Source organism: Sminthopsis crassicaudata, chromosome 2 (genome assembly GCF_048593235.1).
Source record: "Sminthopsis crassicaudata isolate SCR6 chromosome 2, ASM4859323v1, whole genome shotgun sequence".
Taxonomy (NCBI): domain Eukaryota; kingdom Metazoa; phylum Chordata; class Mammalia; order Dasyuromorphia; family Dasyuridae; genus Sminthopsis; species Sminthopsis crassicaudata.
This window is the reverse complement of record NC_133618.1, coordinates 377,396,850-377,418,987: the sequence shown is the minus strand read 5'-3', so window position 1 is coordinate 377,418,987 and position 22,138 is coordinate 377,396,850. Positions and strand designations below refer to the sequence as shown.

At 31.6% G+C, this 22,138-nt stretch overlaps 1 protein-coding gene across 9 annotated transcripts in view; it reads right to left on the bottom strand.

Moving 5' to 3' along the window:
- SETD3 (SET domain containing 3, actin N3(tau)-histidine methyltransferase) overlaps positions 1–22,138 on the bottom strand; it is a 109,866-nt gene that overhangs the window by 51,801 nt on the left and 35,927 nt on the right. For all 9 annotated transcript variants that reach the window (XR_012486615.1, XM_074291326.1, XM_074291328.1 and 6 more), the window contains 2 exons: positions 22,039–22,111; positions 21,218–21,474 (listed from right to left, as the gene is read on the bottom strand). Coding sequence is in view for 8 of the 9 variants with exons in the window: in XM_074291326.1 (XP_074147427.1) it covers positions 21,218–21,474; positions 22,039–22,111 (330 nt within the window). In the remaining variant the exon portion in view is untranslated. The remainder of the gene's footprint in view (positions 1–21,217; positions 21,475–22,038; positions 22,112–22,138) is intronic.

Sequence of the window (22,138 nt, the reverse complement as noted above, 5' to 3'; positions counted from 1 at the left end):
ACAAAAGTGAAGGCAGAAATCTGGTAGAGATTCAAAGTGAAGAAGCAGGAATAAGACTTTAAAGACAGAACCTAGCAATACCGTGTCTACAAGTGAATAATTTTTTTTTTTTCATGGAACTATATTGCAACATAGGAGCACAAGAAAAGGAGGGGGAAAAAGAAATTGGTGAGGAGCCAAGGAGAAACCAACTAGCAGTAATGAGAAGGTGACTCCTATGGTCTCAGAAAAAGAAGAGCCTATGGGAAGTAGATGAGGAGTAATGGGGAAAAACTGAAAAGAGAGAGAAAGAAAGGAGGCCTTGTTTTGATGGTGAGAGAGTGTTCCACTGGAGAATGCTTCTATGGGCAAAGAGATGATCTATGAAGGATGAAGTGGACCTTCAAATTTGAAAGGCTATCACCTGTCCTCTTCCTTAAAATTGTCATTATTGTCGTCTTTTTTTTTTTTTTTTTTTGCTGAGGCAATTGGAGTTAAATGACTTGACCAGGGTCACACAGCCAGGAAGTGTTAAGTGTCTGAGATCACATTTGAACTCAGGTCCTCCTGACTTCAGGGTACTCTATCCACTATGCCACCTAGCTGCCCCAAATTGTCTTCTCTTTAAACTAAAACACTGCTATTTCTTTGAACTATTTTTTATATAATAGTTTCCCAAACTCTAAATTTAGTTACGATAATTTGAAACATGTTCTCATTTGTTAATTTATTTTTAAAATATGGTATCCAGAACTGAATCAAAATGTTAACCAAAAAAGTAAAATAGGATGATTTTTTTTAGTATGGCTTTTTATTTTTATGTAAGTTTGATAGTTATATATGAAATGTTAACCACAGCTTCTTTTCTGTGTCTTTAATTAATTCAGTTCTTCAGAGTTGTACAGTATAATTTTTGTGGGCATTCTTTCCACCAAGGCAAACCACAGCTCTAATATAAATCAGCAGATCTTTAAAAGTTATTATGAGCAAAAAATCAATCTTCCTTTAGTTAGCAAAATGAGGCTTCTCTCTTAACTGGTCCTTAGTATATCACAATCCAACACAGGCTGATACCTGAAGGCAGGTAAGACCTAGAAGTCTATACATTGCCTATATAGACTTCAAGAATTTACCATCAATTTCATACCACAATGAAGCAACCAATTAGGACTTTAGTGAAAGGTCTTTTCTACAGTTTAAAACCAGAGATATCAATTTGAAATCAAATGTTGCTCTTTCTTCTTATGGCTCTGCTATCCCTCTATTACTAATGCTAATATAATATAATCCAAGTCCTCATTCTCTTATATCCATATTGCCAACTTCAATGATATTCCTGAGCCCAGATTCTTGCAATTCAACTTACTATATTCTACAATTCAAAAACTATATTTTTGCTTATATAAACTTCCAATTTCATCATGTCATTTCCCATTCTCAAGAACTTGCAATAGCAATAACATCAAGGACAAACTCATACTGTATTCAAAAAATGTTGATTAATGTGGCTGATGTCAACTTGAAAGTTCACTAGCCACAGGACTCTTGTCTTTGACCTATTCTAAAATCAAAGATGTAGATGAAAATATAAAAGTTAATCTTATAAAAGTTGCGAATGATACAAAACTACAAAGGATTGACTTAGAGACTATTAAACAGCATCAGAACTCTGAATTATCTTGAGAGGCTCAAACAATGAGACAGAAGAAAAGGGAATATAAAGTACTAATATTACTATCTATAATCAACTATTGTTCACATATTTAAGTTACTGTCATGCACTTCAAGTCAGAAATAATTGGGTAAGCTGAAAAAATAACATGCTTCATATATCTGAAATACATAAGAAAATTAGCTACTGAATTTTGAACTAACTGAAAATTCAGTTATTTTTAAATACACTGTGAAATATGGCATATTTCAGTAATACCAAGGTGAAAAAAAAATCATCAGTAATTACAGAGAAAAAAAGCTAATAGATTCCATTACAGTCACTAAGAGAAAAACAGTATGAAACAGCTATTATATTACATAGGAACATTTTTTATAATTTTTCTAATTCAGAAATCAATATAGAAGATTTCCATGAATGTCAAAGTTTTTTGTTTTTTTTTTTTTTTAAACACAGTTACATCTAGAGAACTAAAAGTTTAAAGTACATATTACAATTCAAATAGCCAAAGTGTAACAGATTTCAATAATGGCTGAATTTAATATATGATATAAATTTATAAAGGCTGGAAGCCATTCCATCCTTTTTCCTAAAAATCACAATCATGAATAACATTAACAGTTTTAACAAAGCACATAAGCCATGACTACTTTTAATTAATTCAGGTGATTCAGAACATTTCTAAGTAAATCATAAGGAAATGTTTCATATCCTATGCTCTTTGTATATAAAGAGGATTAACTATTTAGTACTGTTGATACAGAAATTTGTATAGCTTTATTTGAAAAAGATCCATCATCAAGTGGGCAGACTACTGATGCTGAGTCTCCCAGTACTTAGTTAAGATGACCTTTAAAAAGTCAACTCAATGCCTTTTTGGCATTTTAAAACCTTTAAGAGTTTATATTCCACTAATAAAGCTTTCAAAAACCCAGGGTCACATCTATGACTATTAGAGTAAGATTCTCTAAAGGCACATTTCATGCAAATTTCAAAACTGTACAAAATTTCTTGAAAGATAAAACACAAGTGATAAACGTATTTGACAATCTTTTGATTATATCAAATGAAGCATATGCTTACCAGAGAGGTTATTTGTTGCTATAATGAAAGAGATCAGCAAAATAAAGAAGTAATTCCCTAGAAATGAGTAAATGAACACATTAAGCACTTAGTATTTACCAAGCACTATGAAAAGAATTAGAAATAAAAATAACAAAGAAAAGTTCTTGTATTTAAGGAACTTTCATTGTAATAGAGGTGACATCACATCTAGAGGAGTAGTTTGGAAGGCCAGGAGTTTGTATCTGGAGATCAGTCAGGCCCTTGACACATCCTTTTCTGAAGCAATATTAGTATGGATTCGATTACTCTGCAAGAGCTGAGAAGGAAAGAGTAGGTATAACAAAAGTATCCTGGCACAGCAGGAATATGGGAGTGAAAATATGAACAGCTTGGTGGAACCAGTTAGATATGGTAAATGTTATAATGAGGCCAGCAAGGCCTCAGGTGGGAAAAGGCGGCTAGATGTTAACTTGGGAAGTTGTGGTTATATCAGGAATGTGGTAGTAAAACATGGTTGGTTTGCTGGGGCCAGATAAATACAGTGAACTCTGACCAATCAGAATACCATGGCCCCAGGGCAGGGACTAATAATCTAGTTATGATCTAAAAATACAGTTTCTACTCCTGAAATAGGATAAGATGGTAGGAAAAATGAAGAAGTATGGTCAAGTATCCAGGGTGAACTCCAGAAAGTAAGCTCTTACTAATCAGGATAGCATAGCCACAGATTGGGAACTGGAATCAAAGAATTAATCAACAAGTATTAGAAATCAACAAGCATAATCAGCAATTATTTTCTTCTAATTACTTCTTGTAAGGAACTTACAATTGAATGGGAAACAAGTACATGAAACATTTGCAGCATAAATATAAAGTTAGTAGATATAAATATATAGAGAGAATAGTTTAAAATGAGGACACTAGCAATTGTGGGGATCAGAAAAAGCTTCTTACAAAAAATGGTGCTTGTGAAAGGATTCTGGGAAGATGGCAGAAAAGATCAGAAAACTTTTGGCTCTCCAAATTTCCTCCACACACAAAAAAAAAAAAAAAAAAAAAAAAAAAAAAAAAAAAAAAGACAAAACTTTTGTCTTCTAAGACAATTTAAGAAAACATCGGCAAAGACCAGACATCTAGGACCTGTAGGGCAGAGTGAAGTGCAAACACCTAAAATCCAACTCTGCAGAATCAATCAACAACCAGCCCTGGGGGCAGCTGGATGAGAGGCAGTTTGAGGCAGGCAGAGTGTAAGAGATCTCATGACTGAGTAAGAGAAGACCAAAAAGACCTTCCACTACAGAGGTATACCAAGCACCAGAGTGCTGAACAGACTGTTGGGGTCTGGAGATCCTGGAGGAGCCAGCACACACTTGTGAATGCAGGAGCAAAGGGTGGGAATCTTGTGGGCTCTGGGAACTTGTGAGAGAGCAGAGTCTCTGGTTTTAGTTCTAGGACACAGTGAATAGCTGTAGTGTGCAACCACAAGAGGAACCATGAGGTGCAAGATCATTTGTAGGACAATGTAGCTGGAGACCCTAGCCATGGCTCTGGAGTGAAGAGGTAACTCCAAGATTAGGCTCAGAGACAGAGCTCATAAGATAACAATGAGAAGAACCTGAGACTTGAACATTATTTGCCATACCTTGGGACTGTAACTTGATTACACTAATAACTTAAAAATAAAATAAAAACAAAAAATAAATACAAATGAGTAAGCAAAGGAGAATTTTTATTATTACTATGGGGATAGAGAAAATCTGAGTTCCTATAAAGAAGATAAAAATACCTAAAAAAGACACTCTGTTTTCAATGAGATATGTTAAATGGAGGCTTTAAAAACCAAATAAGACAAGAAAAATTAGGAAAAAAAATAAGAACAGTCTAAGAAAATGTCAAGAAAAGTATGAAAAGAAAATCAACTAACTTAAAATAGAGAGTCAAAAACTTAAAAAAGGAAATAATTTCTTGAAAAGTAGATTTGGCAAGGAGAAGCTAATGATGTTCTAGACATCACACAATCAAAAGAATGAAAAAAAAATAGAAGAAAAAGTGAAACATCTCATTAAAAAAACAACTGATTTGGAGAAAAGATTGAGGAGAAATAATTACTTGAAAAATGATTAAAATTATCTTTACATAAATAAAAAAAATTATCAAGGAAATTCTATAATAAGAAGGCAAAGCAGAAATAGAAAAAACCCACCCTACCAATCACCATCGGAAAAAATTCCCAGGAGGAAAACTTACAGTAACATTATAACCAGGTTTCAAAACTTCAAGTTAAGGAGAAAATACTGGAAGCAATAAGAAAAAAAAATTTTTTTAAAAATATTATGGCATTTTAATAACTATTACAAAACACTTAGAAACCACAACATTTAAGGAACATCTTGGAATACTATATTCCACAGAACAAAAGAGCTAGGGTTACAACCAAGGGTAACTAACTGACTCAACAAAGTTAAGTATAATCCGGGGGAGGAAAAAACAAAAACAAAAAAACACAACCCAAAAAGGACATTTAACAAATTGAAAAAATTCAGATTTTTGTAAACCCAAGAATTTAATTTGACATATAACATTCAGGAGATATATATGGTTAAATATTAAAGGTCAATTATAAGGGACTCAATTAGGTGGAATAGTTTTCTTTACATATGTGAAAATATCAACAGTACTCTAAATTATTATTTGTGTAGCTTGAAAGAAAGGCTTTCTCTGGCTGAGCTGAGGATGATAAGGTGATTCTAAAAAAATTAAAGTGAAGGGATAGAAAGAAGGAGTAATTATCTCATACAAATGAGGCACAAAAGGAAAAACCGATATAAACGAAGCTAATGGCGGTGAGGGGAAGTGAGGGAACAATATATATATCTAGAAGAATATAAAAGTCTTCTAAATTCAGAAAGAGTATAGGGACAGGGTTGGGGAAGCGAATAAGGAAGGGACTTTTAAAGAGGTGGGTAGATTAAGGAACAACAGGAGGACAAGGTAATAGGAAGAAGTAAAGCAGAGGAGTGAAGAGAGATCAGGTAAATAGAGTGAAGACAGTGAGGAAAAATAGGAAGGGCAAAATTATAAGAAGTAATTGTATCTTAGAATAGGATGAATTTACCCTTAAAACAGAAATGGACAGCAGATTAAAAACTTGAATTCAATAACAATATACTGGCAATTCTAGAAACCAAGTAAAATAAAGGACAGAAGTAGAATTTATTATGTTTAAAAAAAAAAAAGGAGGGATAGTAATGATGATCTCAAGCAAAGTTAAAGTTAAAAATAGATTTAATCAAAAGCGAAAAAATAGAGAAATTATATTGATTTAGATCATTAAAATAACTAAAGAGTATAAAATACCAGAGTATATAGTTACCAAAACAGACATAGGAACTATACGAACATAAATCTAAAAACACTTTTTATATGAATAAATTCAGATCTATATAACTGAAATAATACTTATATAGTTCAATGATAAGTAAAACAAATATAATTTTTAGATGACAATTTTACATAATTAATCTAGTTATTCATTATCATCCTAATTAGATTACTAAAAAATAATTTACTGTACTAAAAAATGATTACAAAGTTCATTTGGAAGAGTAAAAGGTCAGGAACTTTAAAGAAATGAAAAAATATTAAAGAAGTATATTCAGCAGTATCAGAAAAACTATATTGTAAAGGAGTGCACTGTTGAAATATAAAAAGGATAATTTTGATTATTTTAAATTAAATTTTTTTGTATAAATAAAACCCATGTGTCTAAGAATAAAAAGGAATGCAGAAAATTGGGGAAAAACTCCAATAGGATATAATTGGGTTCCAATCCAATATAATACTGCCATGGTAAGGAAATGATAAGCTAGTTGATTTAGGAAAAACATGGTAAGACTTGGAAAGTGAAGGAAGAGGCTTACAACAGAAAATAGCGTAGTTGAAAAGTAAAATTCATGGGAAAAACATAGATCTTTTATGGAATAGAAGACTGTGATGCATTGCTGAAGAAAGGACAAAACCTGAATAGATACTTTATAATGCAAAGATGGGAGTCAAGAGAAATCTAAAAAAGCAAATACATTTGAACAACTGGAAGGACCTAAATAATGGTGAAGTGTCTAATGAGAGAGAGTTTGATGTGTCCCTTCAATATTCTAATGTAATGAACTTTGATAGAGAGAGACAAATAGAAGGCCAAGGGTAATTTTGTTCAATTGTGATGTTTTTAAGAAAGCAGAGAAAAGGAAGGAAAAAATAAATACATGAGGAAAAAATGAAGGAGGAATAGAATTGCTGTTTCTCATAATTAGGATGCTCAAAAAAGATGCAAAAACTTAAAGGAATGTGTTTTGGTGGAAGGAGAGGGGAGGAGTTTACAATTATCAGGTAAACTTAAATTGTATCTAAACCAAATAGAGATGGGTTGAAAACACAAATACTCCCCCCCCCACACACACACACACTCATCTACCCACATACACATTGTTTAGTGTGGAAATTATTAAACTCTTCAGGAAATGGAAATAAGACAGGTTGGAGAGGAGGGAGAGAACATTTAAGAGAGAAGATAGAGTTGAGGAGGGAATATTTTTTTTGTTTGTTTTTTTGTTTTTATTTTCTTTTTTTTTATTAATTTTTTTATAATTATAACATTTTCTTTGACAGTACATATGCATAGGTAATTTTTTTTTTTTTTTAAACAACATTATCCCTTGTACTCCCTTCTGTTCTGAATTTTTCTCCTCCTTCCCTCCACCCCCTCCCCTAGATGGCAGGCATTCCCATACATATTAAGTATCTTATAGTATAGAGGAGGGAATATTTAATCACAATCAAAACAAATTTCAACTTGAGAGGTTGGCTCATGGGTCTAAAAGTAAAGAAAACAAATAAGAACCTGTTATTAAGAGGAAAAGAAGAGAGAAAAGGTTGCAGAAGTAGGTTTTTTCAATTATTGTTCACTGGTCTTTATTATGTGCCTTCTTTTTTACCACCTTCCTCTTGGTAAAGAGAGGTGTGGGAATAAAGAAAGGTAAAAATGTAAGAAGATATTAAAGGAAACACACAATTAACAAGCATAACCATGACTGTGAACATGATGAACTCAACTATAAAACGGAAAAGAATAATAGAACGGATTAGAAAGAAAAATCCACATATTGTTGACAAACACATGTAAAAAAGTTTCACGTACAGTTAAAAAGAAGGGTTGGAATAGAATTTATGATGTTCCAGAGAAAGTCAAAAAAATACAGAAGCAATCCGAGCACACAAAGTAAAAATAAAAACAAGTATGATTAAAAAACCCCCACTAATAAAATGACATTATACTTAATCATACACAATGTAATAAATATTAATACTTAAGATGAACTCAATGCAAAAGACTTTAAAGGAAAATTAATCAAATTACAGAGGAAAATTGATAACAAAGCTATTAATAGTTAAGAACAGCAATATACACCTTTCAAACTTAGATAAATCAAACAAAAAAGAAGTTAAGGACATATATAATATTTTAGAAAAACTAGATATGATAGATTTCTGACAATTACTGAATGGGAATAAAAAGGAATAAACATATATGTATATATATATAATTTTTTTTCAGATGTACTACATGGTAACTTTACAAAAACTGATCATAGAGTGGCTGAATAAATTGTGGTATATGATTATTATGGAATATTATTGTTCTGTAAGAAATGACCAACAGGATGATTTCAGAAAGGCCTGGAGAGACTTACATGAACTGATGAAATGAGCAGGACCAGGAGATCATTATATACTTCAACAACAATACTATATGATGATCAATTCTGATGGATGTGGCCCTATCCAACAATGAGATGAATCAAATCAGTTCCAACAGAGCAGTAATGAACTGAACCCAACGAAAGAACTCTGGGAGTTGACTATGAACCACTACATAGAATTCCCAATCCCTATATTTTTATCTAATTTTTATTTGATTTCCTTCACAGGCTAATTGTATACTATTTCAAAGTCTGATTCTTTTTGTACAGCAAGATAACTGTTTGGACATGTATACACATATTGTATTTAATTTATACTTTAACATATTTAACATGTATTGATCAACCTGCCATCTGGGGGAAGGGGTGGGGGGAAGGAGGGGGAAAAGTTGAACAAAAGGTTTTGCAATTATCAATGCTGCAAAATTACCTATGCATAAATTTTTTGTAAAAATTAATAAAATTAATAAATTAATTTTTTAAAAATCATATATTGATGGACAAATGAAGAAAAAAAAGGAACCTTAAATATAAACTTTATTGACCACAATATAATATAACCTATAATCAACATAGGAGCTTTGAAAAAAAAATGATTCAAACATAAAACTTAAATAGAGACTAAATCATTTGATCCTAAGGAATTAGTGGGTCAAATATCAACAAATCTATTGGGGCAAAGTGGTCACTGGTTTAATAAAATTGTATAATTTGCTATATCACTCTCTAGAGGAATTATAAAAATGAGGCATGCTTTGCTAAATTCAAGTTAATAATAACTAGTAACAATGAAAAAGAAAAGAATATTATAGCAAAGAGTCTTCATCATTTGGCATAAAACCCACAACCAAATCACTTTAGAAAAACTATTTTCTTTAGGAATGAATCTCATTCAATTTAACTACACAGAAGCAATAAAGAATCAATCAGTGTTGCTGATTATACATGATTTTTTATATATAACATATATATGATTATAAATATATAAAAATAATTAATAGGACATCTTTTACTCAGATCCTTCTGACAACAATTGTACAAATGATCTGCCTTATCATTCTCCCAGTAGTTCTGCAAATGATTTGACGTTCCATCAGTCAGTGCATCTATGTCTAAGAAAGCATTTTTAAAAGTGTTTCTCTTCCATATTTTGATAGAGCTGATTTCTCACTGCAAGAGATAGCCACTAATTCATGAATACAGAATATAACAAAGGCAGTACTTTGTCTCACAGTAATCACCAATTAAAATTATTATTATTTAGGTTAAGTCAATCCTTAGGGCTCTATTCTTCCAACTACTTTCTTGGTTTTTACTGTCTTTACTCTTGATTCCCTACATGGTATTCTACTGAGATACTATTTATATCAGTTCAACTGAATGTTTTAGAGTCAACTCAAAACAATATATTGAACATAGAAGTGTTTTATCATCTTTTCATACCCCTACATTCTATCTTTCCTCAATTATGTTATTGGGTAGGCAATGCCCTATACCAAGGGTTCTCAAACTACGGCCCGCGGGCCAGATGCGGCCCGCTGAGGACGTTTATGTGGCCTACCGGATTATGGCAAATGGGCTGAGGGGAGGAGACGGTGTGAGTTTTTGTTTTTACTATAGTCCGGCCCTCCAACAGTCTGAGGGACAGTGAACTGGCCCCTTACTTAAAAAGTTTGAGGACCACTGCCCTATGCCATAGGTCTCAATCAAAAAACCTCACAATTACTTATTAACTACTGACCTTCATTCCAAACATCTATTCTTGTGCCAAAACCTAACATATTTGCCTTCAAGGTATTTTAAAAATATGTCCATTCTAATTTGTCCTCACATCTCTATGATATACCTTTGAATAACTAGGCAAAATATTCCTGAGATCAGTTGTAAAGGAAAATTCCAAATATTAAACTTTATTTACAATTGTAATTTACCCATAGTAAAAGTATTTTACTAGAAAAAATATAAAAGTCATGAGGTCAGAATAATAGTGATTAATGAACAACATTTACGACAGGCAGCTTCAAGTTACCTAACAAAATCAATTGTACAATCATCTAAAAAAGTTCAAGCAAATATTTATTAAATGTCTGCTACATCCTAGGTACTTGGGATTATTTTCAAATGAATTTATGATGTTGGTTTTTGGATGTTTGCTCCAAAGACATGGATCCAACTTCAGATTAATCTGTAATACCTTTACCCCCTTAGTCTTTGATCAAGTCAGATAAAACTCAAGTGATTATATATCTTCAGGGGACTGCAGTGTCCTCTAAGTTGATGTGCCCAGCACAATGCCATCAACAAAGAGAAGCAACTAGATAACCTAAGTTAGGAAATTCTTTTTCAACTTAGATTCTGTGCTAGATATCCTCCATCAAAATGCCAAAACTTTTCACAAGCATACATTTTTCCCTGTTCTTATAACTAGCTTATTGTTGGGGATTGAACTGTTATTTTTGTAATTTTTCTAAGGATCTCTAATATTTTTGATGTATAGGAAGAGAGACATCTTATTGAAAGGGAGCCTTTGAGACCACATTTTCTATGCCAAATCAAAACCTTTTTTTCATAATTAGCAAATAATAAGCTTGATGGAATCATGTATTCTCAACATATTTCAAGTAATTGTGACATTACAGAAATGTGGTCTATTGTACAATACCTTCAACAGGAATGTCCTAGATCTGTGTACAGAAGAATCTCAAAGACATTACAATGGAAAATTTTATAGGCATATAATTGATGTTTTCTTGGTTATCTCCCTCCTTCCCCAATATTAGCTAAGTCAGAGATGTTTTCCCCATCTTTAGTATATCTTTTCCTCCTTCACATACAAGATGATTGAACTAGAGGGCCTCAGCTCCAAAATTATAAGCCAATATCCAACCTATAATGATCCCTCAGAATTTCACAATTATGTCGCATTCAGCACCCAACATAACTTCTTTTATAACCTGCATCCAATCCAGGTACTTTCTGAGCCTTTTTCCTCCTTAGTGACATTTCTCCCTCATATCTCAGGCTTTGATATAAGAGCCCCAGTGTGGTGTTATTGATTTTGATAGGTTTAAAAAAAAAAAATCTTCCATTTACTGTTCTCATTGTTAAATACCCTCAGGAAGCCTTTGCATAGTTGGCTTCCTGCTAAGCTTTCTTTAAATTGATTTTACCTGCTATTGTTTTTCTATGCTTTACAAGGCAAAATTGCCTATAATCATCCATCAGCCTCCCCCATCAGATTTTATGAATGAGTTTATATTCTACGACTTTATATAATGAATTTATATTCTTGCTTGGCAAGTAAGTCAAGGATTTATTAACTAAGGTGCTTTGGGGGTTCTTCTAGTCTCCTTGTAATGGCAAATGTCTTTTGTAAAATTATTGTTGTCCATTATCATTTTCCATTATCAATTAATTGCTTAAATAGTTTAGGATTGAGTAATTTTAACTACATGTTGTATCTTTTTTTCATTATTACTTCTACAGTTCGAATAATTTTGATCATTGTTCTGACAAATCAGTAGCCTGACTGAATACAAAAGAGCTGATCCCTAATCGCTGGGGATATAAAGACAAAAAAGGAAATAGTCTCTGATCTTCATTTCTTTTGGGAGGAAATAATATGTATATCATTAGGTAACTACAAACCATAAAGGGAAGTAAATATAAAAAAAAATTTTAAGGGAGGGAAAAGAATTCTAACAACTAGGAGATAAGGAAACACTTCCAACAAGAGATGACAATTGAACTGGGCCTTGAAGGAAAATCCCAAAGTGGAAGATTAGGAAGAATGGGAAGAATGGGCAAAGATTCAAAAGGAGGAAGTGGATGAGAAGGTATAATATTAGCATACTTTTCTGCTATTTTCTGGTCTTTTCCTAATCACCATTCTTGTATAAACTACAGATTACAAGGCATCAGATCTCAAAACTGTATCTAAATGAGATCCATTCCACAATATACCTATTAGTGTATATCTAGTCTTTATTTAAAAAATTACAAACTAGCTCATCTTGAGATATGCAGATACAATCTGAGTTAAATGACATGTCTACTGATGGAATAAGATACTACATTTTACCTTTTTTTTTTTTTTTAAGAAAGTCACACCCAAATTAAAGACCATAGGCTATAGACGCAAAAGGAAATTTATAAGGGAACTATATTATGCAAATTATAATTTTTTAATTAAGGGAATCCCCAAGCATAAGAAAGATATGAGGAAAATAGGAACAAAAAGAGAAAACAGTTGAGAATATACATAAAGTTGGACAATTGTCTACCAAAGTTCCTATTTATAAAAGTGTTCCTAATACTGAAATACCCAGAATGTTATGGATTCACTTTTCACTAAAAAACAAAACAATAAAATACCTTCAACATAGCCTTTTAAAAATCTTTTCTACTGAAGCATAAAATACCTTATTTGCTATGATATCCTATGAATTCCTTCAAAATTTCTAATATCTTTCTGACCTCACAATCATAAATCTAATAGATTTCTTTTTTCCTTTTAATATTTATCTGACTTTTTCTTAATCCATCTTCAGTTCATGCTTTCAAGTGCTTAACTTCCTCTTTTACTCTGACTCTCTAGATAGCAAAATTCCATCAATCTTTTAAGATTTAAACCATACTAATATCCATTCTTCCTGATTTTTGCCAAAAACTTGATTTTTAGACACATGGATTTTTATATTACTCCATATTATTTTTCTATTATTTGATATATTTTGTGTACAGCCTGTTTTTTCAATAAGATTATAAATTCTTTGGAAGCAATAATACTTTGTACCCCCAACAGAATTTTCAGTATGATTCTAAGTACACATTTACTGAGTAACCATTCAGTACATGCTTGTTAAAATGAGTTGAAAATATAAAGGAAAATAATACTGGAAAACTGCAGAATTATGCTCAAGGAAGTACCCAATTGTAATTTCAAAGGACTGATGATGAAGTATGACGAGATATGGAGTAAGGCATATATTTTCAGAAAGAATCAATGTTTTCATTTGTTTGGCTTGATTGTACTTATTTGTTCCAAGGAAGAGTTCTACTTAATGGAGGAGAGAATTTCTGGCAAATGAAGATGTCAAAAAGAACATAAAACATGTAGAAAATAAAATGAATTGATTAGTTTAATAACAAAATTAGATGATTGGTCTTCTATAATTCATTGAAGTACAGTAATCCATAAGGACAAAGGAATTTACAAGAAAAAATATTCTAAAATGTGGCTATAAGCAAATCTATGGCTTTCCTGGGAAGCTGTCTGCCATATCCTCTTTTCACCATTGCCCTTGTTCTAGAGGCTTTAAAGCTGGACTCCTACACTAATCAACCCAACTATATCATTGTAGTAAAATCTAGTCAGATCAGAATAAGGACAATATTTGCCTAAGAATTGCAAAGCTGACGTAGAAACAAAACATCAGAATGACAAAAGACTCCTTTACCTAGAGCTTTCTTATAAGTCCAATTCAATTAAAAGCAGAGAATCTGATATATTTCTATGCCCCATTAGTGGCTCCTAGTTCTAAGTCCCAAGGTATGATAATTTCAGCATTCAAAAGGTATAATTGCTAATACTGTTCCTGTTACAATAGCAGCAGCTTAATAAGTACTAACTGAATTACCTAATTTTTAGAGATGAACTAAGCCAACCTCCTCATTTTATAGATGAGGGAACTTGAAGCAAAGAAATGAAGTGTCTTAGTTAAAATCACTATTTTTAAAAAGTACTGATTGAAGCAAAAGTAGCAGGAACTTTATAAACAAATAACATTATCATTATGGAAGACTACACTGAGTGTTTAGAATGAAGGCGGTGATAATCCCACTGAATCTGCCTGTATCTGACCAAATCTGGACTGCATTCAGTTTTAGGCATCACGTTTTAAGAAGGACATTAATGATCTCTATTACAAATAAATAGTTAGAATGGTAAGAGAACTGGAGACCATGCCATATGAAGATTGACTAATAGAACTAATGATATTTAGCATGAAAAAGATTTAAGCAGAACATGACAACTGTCTTCATCTACCTGAAGAGCTATAATTCAGAAAAAAGATTTCCTGCAGGGAAAGAGAAGGGCAGAAAAAAGAATAGAAAAGGAGATAGTAATATGATATAAAGAAAAACTTCCCCCAAAATCAGAAATGTCCAAAAGTAGAAAGAGCTCTTCGGGTAGATAATGGGTTCCCTCATCAAAGTTAAAGTCATATAGTTACTTGTTAATACTGTAAAAATGGATTTTTTTGGTGAAATACAGTTTAGACTAAATGATCACAGGTCCCTTATAACTCTGTGATTCTGTGTCAGTCTAAAAATTCCCTGAGTAAAAAGTTTTATTTTGTAAAACAATTTAATTCTCCTCATCAAGTCTGTCAAAATAGATTTAAAATGAGAAGCCTTGGAAAGCAATCTACCCAAATAAATACACCTTGTGAGCACAATTATAGTAAATATTGTACCATAGAGAAAATACAGGGAAATTTCATATATATATATATGTATTACTATATTCACATATATTATGTATCTCATATATATATACATACACATATATATGCAAAAACAGATTTTCAGTTCTACAAATAAGCATTAAAATCCTGCCCTAAAGAATATAAATTCATTTGGATTTACCATCATCACTATTACCCTATTGAAAACTAAAAACTTATAGCCTAGAACTAGGGGTAATACCGAAAAGAACAATTCATATTTTTTGTGCTTTTTCTCCAAATAACATGTGACTCTTTTCTAAAAGCAAAAGAACAGAGAATTTTTTTTAAAAAACTTTAGGAAAATTTAGGAAAAGTGAATACACAACATTTCTTGAGCTACTAGTCTAGCAACCTTATCAAAAAGGAAAATGAGGCTACTCTGATAGTTATGATTACTCTTGATATCATGCTGGTTTTTAGTGATCACAGCTTCTCTAAGAATTCACAAACCATTCAAGATTACTGGAATAAATGATTTGTAAGCTTTCTTTCAATCTTTTACTCCTCTTCTAATAAAAGATAAGAGACAAACATTAATAATAATACTAAACAGAAATAACACTAATAAGAAATTGAACTCTGTCTAAAGAAATGTAATCAACAATTTTCATCCTAGAAAACTAATAAAGAATACTGTTTCCTCTTAGACAACACTGAAGGGGGAAATGATTCTCTAAGAGAGATGTTTAAAGTGTTAATATTTGTTATCAAAAACCAAAAGGTAATATAAAACTTCTCTTAAAATGTATTCTAGATTTTTGCTAAGAATAAAAAGAAATTTTTTGGGGTGGTCATGAATAAAGAATTCATCACCTTGTTGCAACTTTACCAGTAATGAGTCTCTTTATACTTAGCTAAACTGGTCCTTGGCAAGCAGATAATTTATAATCTGGACCATACCTGAAGCCTTTCCAGCATGGCAGAAATTTGCAAGAATCTGTATGCTCTTGGCATAATCTTCTATAACTCAGAGTCACCTCCAACCTATGATGAAGGAGGACTTCTGGAATCTTGACATTATAGGGCAGTAAATTGGACTTCTTCAACTTGATTTTGTCTTGAAATGTTAAAGAAGTCATGGCACAGGTCTATAGTTAGTCTGTCCTCTTCCCTTTTTTCCAAAACCAGATACATTTGCCTCCAACCCTAATGGTATTTTCCCTATTTTCTAAGATCTTTAAAAGACCATTGACAGCAGCTTAGCAATATTATTGGTCATTTTTTAGAACCCTAGAATGTAGTTCATTTAGGCCTAGTGACTTGAACTTGAGGGCAGCTAGATGCTGTCTTACCATCTCCTCATTGATCTTGGGTTTCTACTCCTTGAAAACCATTTTTGTTCTTTCCTCCCCAGTCCAAAGATCATTCTCCTTTTAAGAGAAAACAGAAGCAACATAAGAGTTGAGTAGTTTAGCTTTTTCACTATCATCTATTATCATTATTCTCCTATCCACCATGAGCAGTAGTCCTATCATTTCTTTCATCTTCCTTTTGCCTCAATCATCGAAAACAAACAAATAAAAAATTTAATATTACTGATACTACTCTTACATGACTGTGGTACTGTTCTGTATTTGTCCTGTTACCTTCTCTCGCTTCCATCTTCTATATATGTCTATAAAAGTCTCAGTTGGTCAGTGAAGTTCCTGTACATACTCATTAGTTTCTTTAGGCAGCATTGACTTTCATGTCAATGAAATCCATTTTTTGTGTCTTCAGAATTTCATTCTTGAGAATTTCCTATCTTGAGAGGGCTTTTCTCTAAAAACATTAGCCCTTTAGGTTCTACTTATGCTTTCTTTGTACTGTTTGAAATCTGTTCTCCCCGAAACTTAGGGTGCTTGTCAAGCCAGATCATGCCCATCCTTCCTCTCTTCTGTTATGCACTTGGAGAGATTGGTCACTCCCTCTTGCTGCCAAGGTTCATGCAATTTCTACTTCAGTAACCAGTTGCTCTTTGTAAATCAGAATTTGATCCAGAATTGCAGTTCCCCTTGTTACTTCCTCTACCTTTTGAAGGATAAAATTATAATTAAATCAAGTCACTAATCCACCAGCTGTTTTGTTTTTAAGACGACAAGAGAAAAAGATGAAGCAAAGGGAAAATGAGGGTATGACCAAAGAAAATTCCAACAGATGTCTAAATAATTTCATTATTACGTTTCTATGCTAAGTTTATGATCCAATTTCCAAATTCCATAGACAATTTCTCCTTTTTAAGTAATCTGAATTATTAATCCCCATTTGTCCCCCAGGAAATACTGCTTTTCTTTTCCTCCTTTTAGTGATTCTCATCCAAATATATTATACTATGTTTCCCTTACTCAGGGACTGAATTTTCTCACCAAAGTATCTTCTTTATTTTAGATTATTATACTACAATCCCCTCCTCTGTCAATATGTTTCTTTTAAACAAGGTGCACTCTTCTAGAGTCATAATCCAAGCATGAGTTCCATTTCACCAAGTATTAGTGATGTCTAAGAAGTCAAACAGCTCCCTGTGGAAGACAATGCTGGATGCTGAAATTAGAAAAATATCATTTGGGACATCTGGGTACCAAAATATAGTTAGTATGCATATTCTTTTTGAATTCACATTGATATACTTTTAAAAAAGAGATTTTTATTCATCAGTTTGCTTTCTCTATATAAAAGAAACATGCAGTAAATATATTCCATATTTTCCAAGTAACAATAGCAGTATCTCTACTTTGAAGTCACCTCTGATCCACACCATGACAGACAATTTCTTAAAATATTATTAAAAGAAAAGTTGCTATAAAAAGTTCCATTGGTTTGTTAAAAATTGTATCCTCTTTGCTACTGTTAGGTGGTTAAATTTTCTTTGTAAGATAAGAATTATATATTGTTAAAACAAGCAGTGAAAATGATAAAACAATATGGACTAAGCAAAAATAATCTAATTGGAAGTATTTTTAACAAGAAAAAGTTGTAAAAATCATGATTTTTGCCTATATTCCAATAACATGCTACTCCTTTAATTTCCTGTTCTCTCTAATTTGTCCCTTTGGGGATCCCCAAACAATTCTTATAGATCTCATTGTCATGTCTGACCTTCTCTCTTTAAACCTTATTCACAAATGGCCTAATTCGCTCCCATCAAGCATTCCTGTTCTCCTTTCCTCTAAAAATCTTCCCTGATTAATTTGGAAATATGAACATTTTTCTGCACCACACTCTAAATATGTGATTTCCTCTTCACTCACCATTATAAAACTGTATTTAATCCTCATGGAGTTTCTTCACCTGTCCATATATCCCTTATATGACATCTGTGTTCACATCAGATCTTAAGACTGTATGTAAGCTCCTAAACAGTAGGAGTCTCAGCTTAACTAGACTGTACTATGCCACAAGTAAAAAAAGGTCACTGATAAGTCAGCTTATATGATCACCAAACGTGTTTACAACAATAATTGTAATGTCTGAAATGAAATAATAGACTTTTTGCTATAGAAGGTATCACCTGTTTGTTTAATAGTAATTTTAAATACTTGCTGTTTTGTATTTTCTAAGTAAAACCGTCTGAAAGAAGTAAATAACATGAGAATTAGAGATTTGTATAAGACTAGTTATTTGTCAAAAAAAAAGATCACAAAATTTTTTCAGATCTTTTTAATTTCTATGAAAGAATTTCTGCTATTTTTACAGACAACAGAGATTTAAAGAACACGTATTTCAAGTCCATAAGGTACAATACATATAACAATGTAAATTTTTAAAAATCACTAAAAAGAACATGAATCCTGAATAATTTTAAAAATATTGTTTGTAGAAAAGATTTAAAGAAATATGTCTCCCTCCTTTTACCGCAGAAGTAGGGAGAAATAGAATATTGTAAACAAGTGTTTCCTTTATCAGATTTCTCACTTAATTATTTTGTTATTGTTGCTATGTGGAATAGTTCAATTTCCAAGTGCAGTGGGGTGAGAGAGTATATTTCCCAAAATTTCCAAGATATAAAAAAGTCATTCATAAAAATTACTTCTTAAAACAAGTTCATGAGGAATTAAAATATCTGCATTTTAGAAAAACAAGAAATAAATTGTATTGCTTACTTATATTTGATGTATTGTGAATTCACTTTGAATTCTGAGGAGGTTTACCACTTCAAGTACTAAAAGGTCATTATTATAAAAATAATTTGGGTTTTACTTTTTAAGGCAGTTTTGTAGCACAAGGATCAGGAATTTAGAAAATATGGATTTAAATGAGACCTCAAATTCTTACTGTATGATCCTGGGGTCAAGGTGCTTAAATTTCTGTTGGCTTAAGATTCTTATCAGTAAATTGGAGATGTAGATAGTACCTACTTTCTATGGGTCTTGTGAGGATAAAATGAGATAGTGCTTTTAAAGAACTTTGAAAATCCTAGACACCATAATTATTATAATGATACAGACTATGGAAAAAAATCATTAAAGCAAGGTTTTATATTTATATCTCTAGAACAGGACACAAAGTAGACAATAAATAACTTCTTATTTATGTACTGATATTTGTAGGACTTTAAAGGGAAATTTAACTTTAACTTAAAAAGTGATGTAAGAAACAATCTTTCAAATGAAAGTCAAATGTCAAAAGTAATGCACCAAGCAGATTTTCAGATTATTTGCTACTGTACTGTTTCAGTATATCTATTTTGAAAATGGATCTGATTTTTCTCAGAAAGCAAGTTTCTGGCAATACATTTATTATAGTTAAATGAAAAGAATTCCTATTGCATTTGTTGTACTAGAGAGTTTAGAAAGCCTTAGAACTGCTTAATCAGATATTGTTTAGTTATCAAAATACATACAGTTAAAAACTTAAATAAAATTTTTAAGAGTTTGGGTTGTAATTAACATTAAAACCAAAGTTTTAAATAAGTGATTTTAGAACTATACTTAAGAAATCACTTGTTTTTATTTGATTATTTTGGTGTTTTCAAAAGTCTAATTGTTAAGTCTTAAAAAAAAAAAAACTAACAGATTTTCTGAAATTACTAAAATTTCAAGTTTAACAGTTAAATATATTTTCTTTTGATTTGAATGCTCTGCCCTAAGAAAAGCCATCTGAATTATCAGTTTTTATTAGGGTAATATACAAACCATATGTATGGAGAAAATAGGAAAAAAAAAACAGATTTTGATGTATTTGTGGTAAATATGCAGAATGTTTAAATGTTGCTTAGATAAAAGTAACACTTAATAGATAATAACAATGAATCTAAAAATGACAAATAATATCAGCAACAGAAAATATAGGCATTTAAAACAGATTTAACTGAAATAAAAGACTAACAGACAAGCATATATAAGGTAATTTGAAAACAAACACGAAACTAGAGAAAACTAACAAGGGAACAGTGATTTCCCAGAAGAAGTGGTATCACTGCAGGAAGATAAAAGAATCTGGGAAATGAATATGAGAATTGAATCCATTCTAGTTACATGAGATAGCTTTTACAAATAAAAGGATACATGAGATGACATGTCAATTTCAAAAAACACTAGTTAGGCTGGAGTCCATTAGACTAAGAGATAAAGCTGGGAAGATAGGTTGGAGCTAAAAGAGCAAAAAAACATAGGGGACTGACTTTTGAGAACTTTAAGAAGGGAAGAAAGAAAGTTGAACAGGCTTCTCTTTTTTCTTAATTCATAAAGGAACATAAAAGATCTCGGTTCTTTTTCAATTGCTAATTTACAATAATAGTGGACCACATGAGTAAAACACAGAGAATACTAAGTTTTAAATCAAATGCTCCTAATCCTTTAATGAACTTTCTTATATTTTTCATAGAATAAAATTCTATTTAAAATTTTAAAAATATTTATCCCATTATGCAATTATTTTAGTCACAACAAAAAGTTATGATTTATTAAAAATTAGATGCCGAACATCACCACTGACATGTAACAAAGATTTTCAAACAAACTTCAGTCTTTTCTACAAAACAAAGAAACCCTTTCTTTGTGCTTTAAAAAAAAAAGTGATACAGAAGCTACTGATAATCTGTTTTTTAGAAAAAAAAATAAAATAAAATTCCATGATATTAAATATTGATAAGCCATAATATTCCTTTTAAGGGAATATAAAATGAACAAATGGCTGTCCTTTTTAAGCTTCTTTAAATAAAATTTTTAACTTCCTTAAAAGAGATTCCTCTTTATACTATTAATTTCTTTCATTCGCCCATTTGAACAATTTTGAACAATCAAACAATGACTCACCTGAATAACTTTATAGAAATAGGCATATTGTCGAGCTGTATTTTTATATTGACTGAAGACATCATGTATAGCCTGTGTTGACTGTAAATGCTGAACTTCATCTTCTTCAAAATAGAGAGGGGTATCATATTCGCTGGGGAGGGTCTGTATGTATGGTAGCCAGAAAGAGCTAGGATTTGCTCGTTCACACAGAAGATGAAATGCCAATGTGATGTTTCCCATAGCTTGAAGGATTCGGTCTTGAGAATATAAGGCCCCTGAATTAACCCAGATATTAACAGTAGTAAGTTGAATGTATTTCTAAAAATCTTTTAGCAAAATATATGTGAATTCAACAGGACTGAATGATTCCAACTAGAACATTCATTAACTAAAATGTATTGGAAAACTTAAACTGCATATTTCTTTCAATACAATAGTTTGTTTTTTTTCCTTTTGTTATTGCAAACACTGTATTTTAATTTATGTAGGAAACTCTGGGCAAGGAAATTTATTCTACTTATGTGGATCTTCAACTTATCTGCAATTACAAAATACCCTGAACCAATGAGAGGTTAAGGATTCACCTACAGTCACACAGCTGACATATATCAGACAGGCTGCTTTAACTCTTAGGCTCTCCTATACATTGCCCCAAACTGTGCCTAACAGTATTGGTAAACTTTACATTTGGTAAATATTATTATGGGTTTAAAGACTATTTTATCCTTCAGTAATAATAAATTAATATGACCATTAGATATACCCACACAAATTATTTAATATTCCATCATAGGTAGTTTATTATAATACATTCAAACAATCCAAAATGGTTCTCTCACCCAATACTGAATTTTTAGCAGATTCAACAGTCATTAACAATTTTCGTGGGACCCATAAAAATAATTCTTCTGCCTAGGGAAGAAATTAGAAAATTAAGCA